This window comes from Diadema antillarum, unplaced genomic scaffold (genome assembly GCF_040938485.1).
Source record: "Diadema antillarum isolate AM-2024a unplaced genomic scaffold, OU_Dant_1.0 seq00001281_RagTag, whole genome shotgun sequence".
Taxonomy (NCBI): domain Eukaryota; kingdom Metazoa; phylum Echinodermata; class Echinoidea; order Diadematoida; family Diadematidae; genus Diadema; species Diadema antillarum.
The window spans coordinates 100,486-107,359 of record NW_027272061.1 but is presented as its reverse complement, the minus strand read 5'-3'; the positions used below and the strand labels follow the sequence as shown (position 1 = coordinate 107,359).

Below are 6,874 nucleotides of genomic sequence, written 5' to 3'. Positions count from 1 at the left end.
ACTCTGACATGAAACGGTGCGATCTATACTCGCGCACTGTACGTTGGTAGCAGACGACAGGGCAAAGTTTCCTCACGAAACCAGACGACAGGGGAAGGGAAATAAAGTGCGCGAAAATGGCAGACACTGAGCAAACTGCTTCAGTACCTGGATTAGTCGCTGATTGGTGAAACCTCAGCTGGTAATTTCATCCTGCCCACCAAGGTGAAATAGAAGTACAAGAGTGTATATTATGTCAGAAAAAAAAATAAGAAAAGAATGATGTCGAGGCAATACATCAAGATACTCGAGTAGTCCAATTTGCTCTGCCCTTGACTCACAGAGAAAATTCCAGCCAGATGTGTATGAAACAGAGTCCTCAAAACTATTGAAAAGAGGGCTTAAAGGTGAGAACATTTTGTTTCTTGACTTTCAACAAACAAAAAAGACAAATCAGCAATCAGTATGGAACCGTCCCCGTTTGTGTGACCTCTACGCGGTGAATAGTACTTGGGAACTCTTGTCATTTCAAGCAAAGCGTCAACCTGGCTAGCGTAATCTTGCGTAACAATACTACATCCTGCATCTCATTATACTTTTCTTGGGATGATGTAGAACAGATGATGGTGTTATGTATTTTACACACAATACGACTGACGCGTGTTTTACAGTGTTACTGACGATGTGACGCTATCTTGATTTGTTGTTGTTCTTTTTCTTTGAGAACAGTGAAACTAAAGAATTATTGTACAGGGGAAAATCTAATATGAATCAAGACATATTTAGCTACTAGTATATAAGATATAAGCTATATAAATATATGCAGCAAGCAGACTGGAGTGTCGTGAGGCCTTTAATAATTGTAAAGTGGACGACCGCAAAGGAAAAATGTGTCAAAATGCACCGATATGTATTGCCTTCAGTAAGCACAATATTGATACCATATTAAAACACCCAGGGGTGACCGTACTCAGTTGTGGCAAAACGAGTTTGATTAGAGGGCATTGTGAACGGTGGAAAAGGAGGCGTGGAATGCGAAGGGGAGCTGTGTCCAGAACCCTGCATGGGTCCACCTGACAGTCTTCACCGATGGCACGATTTTTCAATAGCAAATACAATCCGGAAATGGTCTACTTCCGTCAAGAAGTTAAGTAATAAAATGGGACACCTACTAATCAACGAATTAACTGGTGTTGGCCTAACTATTTAAAAGGTTATTAGGCCCATTTGTGAAAAGCCTTCTTTCCACTCAAACTTCCTCAGACTGCCCCCTTGACCGGAACAGCGCCTTTATTCTTTCAGAGATAGCATGAAAGACAATAGGAAATGTCCGCTGTCGTTTTCACAGGTGCATTGTGTTGGTATAGGAGTCTTTCAGAGTACCCCTTGTTCTACCTCACCTCCTTGGTTTTACGTCTCCTACTGTAACAACTATCTGTATATATATAGGTAACAACTATATAGAAGAAGTATAGTTGTTTCGTACTTTGTGTACTAGTTGATTTCTTCTTCTTCTGATTAAGTCTGCCTCCTTCAATAGACTGAAGATTCTTGCAGACTGGTGCTATTTACATTATAATACAATTTATTTACAGATATTTACAAGCACATAGAAAATTTGACGAAAATAAGTAGCCACTGTGATCAACCGTTAGACGGTTTCGAAATGATCCCACAGATGGCGCTGAAACAATTTCTGACGACAGGGAATTCCAGTTCCTTACCGTTCTTGGGAAGAACGAATGGCGATGCGATTCAGTTCTCGATTTTCGTGACTTCCTTGCAGATATGTAAAATGATACACAATATAGTACTTCTGCATGTTTCTTTGCGTTCTTTTTAGATGACTGAAATAGGTGGACATATTTGATATAACTGAAGAAGCGTTGAATGCGCGGGATTTCTTCCTCTCCGCTTTCGTATCCGGGTCCATACACCACACATCTCAACCTACATATTATGAGGTATGGCTACCTCAAGTCATCGCTAAAATTGTGTTTGTATTGCTACCGAACTGAGATTGGGTGTCGCAGTGCGAAACTATATCGTGACGTCATAAAGGCCGAGACGCAACTTTAGCGATTGCCATCTGTTTTTTTTTTCCTTCACAATGATATCTATACCTGCTGCTAAATCATCTTCCTGTGTGATATCTGATGACTTTATTTACATTCTTTCCTGGATCTCTTCTCGCAATTGTCATTTTTTTTTGGTCCTTTATTTTTATTTTGACGTCGCCATCTCATTTCTATTATAAACTCTCTGGTAGTAAGATGAAGTAACCTCCAACCTCACCAATTTCGTATGTAGTTATATAGGCCCTACTATGTCCACACAACAATGTACTCTTTTCATGTAACTCCTGCATGTAATACCATTAAAACTCCTTTTTCACGTTCGTCTTTCTCTTTCTTCTTTTTTTTTCTCTTTCTCTCCATTTCTCAAAGTGCAGGCTGTCATCTTACTATCAATCTCATATTCTCTCTTTATACTCTTTCTTTTTAATTTGCTTTACGTCTATGTCAATTCTGAAAAATATTCTGTCAACATTCCCTTGTTTTTACATATTCCCCGCGTAACATGCGAGATAGATCCAACAAGAAGGTTTTTATTCACAAAATTTTCAACCCGCCTAGTTTATACTAGGACAATGATAAGTTTTTGCAAACATGAATCATAACAATATAACATCATAACCATGCTCTGTGCGTCATATATATATGTATATATATATATATATATATATATATATATATATATATAGTATATATATATATATGACGCGGTGTGCACTACTCTCAGCTGACTCTCCCCAGAATTATTTCGTGGGAATTATTAGCGGTATAGATCCAGAGGGAGAGGGGTAAGGTGAAATCATGGTGAAATCGAGACTGAGTTTCCCGAGTCGACCGAGACGGCTCATTTGGGATCCACATCAGACAGGACTTTCACTTCCTGCGACCGACTAAACTGACCCAATATTACTTTTGGCCAGATCTGTATTGTTTATGCATGGCACTACTCCCACAGACTGCAGAATTTGGTTTCCTCCACTTTTACTGGCCGCTCTCTGGAAAAAAGAAGAAGTATATCTTAGCAAATAACGGTATAAGTAAAATGTAGGTCATGAAGTTCAATTCTGTCAGGATTAACAAAGACAAAAAAGCAAATAAAAGTGGAATGGTGTTCCAGAGTTTCTTATATAGGGACGTAAAGTTAATATCTCTCAAACTATAATTCATTATTGAATTATCATTCAAACTCGTAGTGTAGTGCAAATTACTGTCAACAACTCGAGTGTCAAGCACAATTTTACGCATGTTCACATTGGTTTGTAAAGCAAGGAAGGGCGATAGGTAGTCTTCTGTCATCAAGAGCGAATGCAAACAAGTTATATGGACTTTGATAATTTCACATCATTTTCACAAAACAGTGATACAAGTATTAGCAAAGCAACTTGAAAATCAGTAAAAACATAAATTAAAAAAAATGAAACACTGTGAAGAGCTGATGATGACATCAACTGTTAATCTTTTACAATGACAATTACATTTTACACGGACGTTTACATAAATCTTCCATACTTCCATAATTATACTTCTCTTATTTTCACGTCCAACTCTATGTAGGATACTTAATCATTCTGTTCGCCTGATTTCACTCTATATAAGAGTCAATTTGAATACGCGTGATATGACACTTTGAGCTATAACCACCCCCCCCCCCCCGAAAAAAAATATCTTCAAAGTGGCAGTCAGTATTATCCACAAGATTGAATGTGGAAGAACACTCATGTTGTTGCTTTTTTCTGATAATGTATAAGAAATATACCAGTGAAAGATAACTCTTTTTTATTTCACTCATCAGAAGGCTCTTCATCAGAAGACTCATCAGACTCATAAGACTCTTCACGCAAGAAAATCTCGAAAAGGTAGATTTTTAATAATCCTAATGAAGACCGCAGATTTCTGCTGATGCTTTTTTAAGAATGTACTTTAGGACAAACATTTTTGTTCTCCATTTTGTTTCTTTAAAAAAAGACAAATAAGAATGGTTTGATTTTAATCATACGATAAATGAACTAGCAAATTTCTTGCTAAAGTATTTGAAATCATATTATATTATATATTCTCGTATATTGTATGTGTAGCTATATCGCATGAACACGGACTATAGTGAGGTATTTTGTATTCGTAGTCAAAACTATAGTATATTACTTGCTATGAAACAACCAATCCACGTACTTATGTTTGCTCAGCAACAAACACAGAGAGTGATCCAAACTATGGTCGGATTGGTGTGAAAGTTTGTGCTGGGAGGATGTAACCTGTGCCACTGATGTCTACCGCCTCCGCATTATCGCTGTTTCTGGATTTATCACTTTCGTCGTCTCGTTTTATCCAAATTTTTATCAGAAGAGGTTTTTAACTTACCAGAGTTACCATTTCTTTCGGCGAGCAGCTTCAGCAAATCTCGACAAATTAGAGTGACAGGAAAAATGAGTTGTGGAAAAGGTAAAATATTGTGGTTTTCATTGGAAGAGAAAGTCACCTTGACTGTGTATGGTGAAATCTATGAACTATTTTAATGAATCAAACTAGACAGAGTGCATGAATTATTATACTGCACTTGAATAAGGTACATAGCACTTATGACTAAACCCTCTTACTAAAAATCGTTGAGCCTTTTATCTATCTGAGCTGTGGGCATGGTGTGTACGAATGAAATATTGTGGGTTTGTTTTCGATACCATAACCGGAGTAAAAGTAGTGTTTCACATAGATCACATACGACTTACAGGATCAGTTACTATTTTAGACAACTTCCATTAAGAAACGTTATAATTATCTTTCTAATTTTGTTTCCTTAATTTATCACTGTTTCAGTTCTGTTCTCATTCAAATTAATTAATCGTATTTTGGAAACAAGTTTCGAAACAGAAGAAACAAAGAATCACAGATAAATAAACATCACAGACCAAAGGCAAATAAAAAAAAAACAACAAACATACATACATACCATTATCCTCCGATATAGCACCATAGCGTTTAACATCCCCAACACAAATACTGTCACCATGAAACTACTCTATGGTATCACAATACTGTCATTACTACCACTGTGTATTATTGGCACTGAGATCAACACCACTTCATTATCGCCGTTCAGGCCATATTGCCACCACTGCCATACGAGCGCGACTTTTACCACTTCTACCACAGTCACCACCATTATCCTTTCATCGTTTCACCGCCGTAATACCCACAACTATCATACTAGTACATGTACCACCATTATCATTATAAACCACAAAATCCCGTCTTTATCATCTTCACTATAACCACTACATCTATACAGGCCAACACAGATATCACTATCAACTCTGTCGCCACTACCAGCGTGCCCCGCCACTACCGCCATAACGTTAACAACCTTTTTATCTACCACAGCCACCCAACTCAAAGATATGAGCAAGTGGCTGACAGTTTATTGTTATCATTATTATCATAATATGCTATAATTTCGCATCATTATCATCGAAAATACATTAAAAAAACAGTAAAAGCATACGAAATCAGTTTTCATCGCCAACTCTGACCTGGGTTCATTATTTTTGTTTTGTTTTGTTTTAAAGGTAGAAAAATGTGCCGGATTGTTCCAATTCCTATTGAATTCCCACTTCTGTGAACTTATTCGCAACCCCCTCTCCCCCCCCCCCCCCCCCCCGCCCCCAATTATTTCATCTTTGACTGCAATGATACAAGAGACGATCTAACAGAGAGACAGCCAAACCAGACGAACTGATCATTTTGGCAATTCTCCCAAGTGGCAAAAATCAGCTGGGCAAAGATTCTAAACCACGCCTACCGTATTACACGCGCACTCAGTTCAGCGCTGGCAAGTTAGACCAGCCGACAGCTAGCGTGCAAGTGCTATGGCGCTGTAGGTTGCTAGTGGAAGACTACTACTGATCGACGAACGAGCGAGCCGTATTTGCGGCGTACCAGTGCCGTTGGGTAGGGGACGCTGTAGCTTGTCAGGCCTGCTCAGGCCAAACATCCGCCGCCGATCGACAATTCTTGTGGGTTTCAACCCCAAGAATTCGGTTCTTTCACACAACTTGTGGCATCATCTCCCGCCGTCCATGTGTTCAAAATAGACAATTTTAGCAACCATTGCACGGCGAATTTGCCCGAGGAACTTTGTATTTAACTGATAGGAACGCTCCCGGAGAGCGTTCGATCGGTAAGCGAGAGGAAAATGTCGTATTTCAGTTCTTCACTACGGAGTCTATGGAGATGGTAAGCAAACTTTGGTTCCGTAATACATAAGGGAGATTATTATTGCTGGGATGAATTCGTGGCTTGGTGTTGTCTCGGGATAGCTTACATCTAAATAAAAATAATTATTAAGGAGATCGTCTGTACTGTTTGAAGTGCGGTAGGCACCTAGATGTAGTTCTTTCTCGGATTCGAAATTCTGTGCAGTCGTCCCAAACGAGCGAGGCCAGGATCTGCGTTCGCTCTGCGAGGCAGACCTTGTCGACGAATAAACGAATGCACTGTTAGTCTCTTTAATTTAATGTGTTTCACTGTAACACACGTTTGTTGCTATATCCACTCTCTGAGTTTTTTAATATTCATGTTACAGCGTAATAGTTTCATGGTCCGAAATGTGTTTCTGGTTTTGCCACACGTTATATTAATTGCCCATTTTACTCGGCTCGCGACGTACAATGCTCAGAAGACTGGAATCTCGTCCGGGTGTGATTCCCACTCTTGCGTGTCGAGCTTTGTGAATGGAAAAATGATTTGATCCAAACAACCAGGTTAATATCTGTCATGTTATCAGCTATTTCTTATCCTGAGTGTGAGAACAGTTGCTTATGACGGTA

The 6,874-nt window shown here is 38.9% G+C and overlaps 1 protein-coding gene across 1 annotated transcript in view; it reads left to right on the top strand.

The window, feature by feature from the left end:
* Positions 1 to 5,904: 5,904 nt before the first annotated feature.
* Positions 5,905 to 6,874, top strand: part of LOC139745643 (uncharacterized) — a gene marked incomplete at its 3' end in the record, with an annotated part of 100,720 nt that continues 99,750 nt past the window's right edge. The window contains exon 1 of the mRNA XM_071656042.1: positions 5,905 to 6,281. Within this exon, the coding sequence (XP_071512143.1) occupies positions 6,241 to 6,281 (41 nt within the window). The remainder of the gene's footprint in view (positions 6,282 to 6,874) is intronic.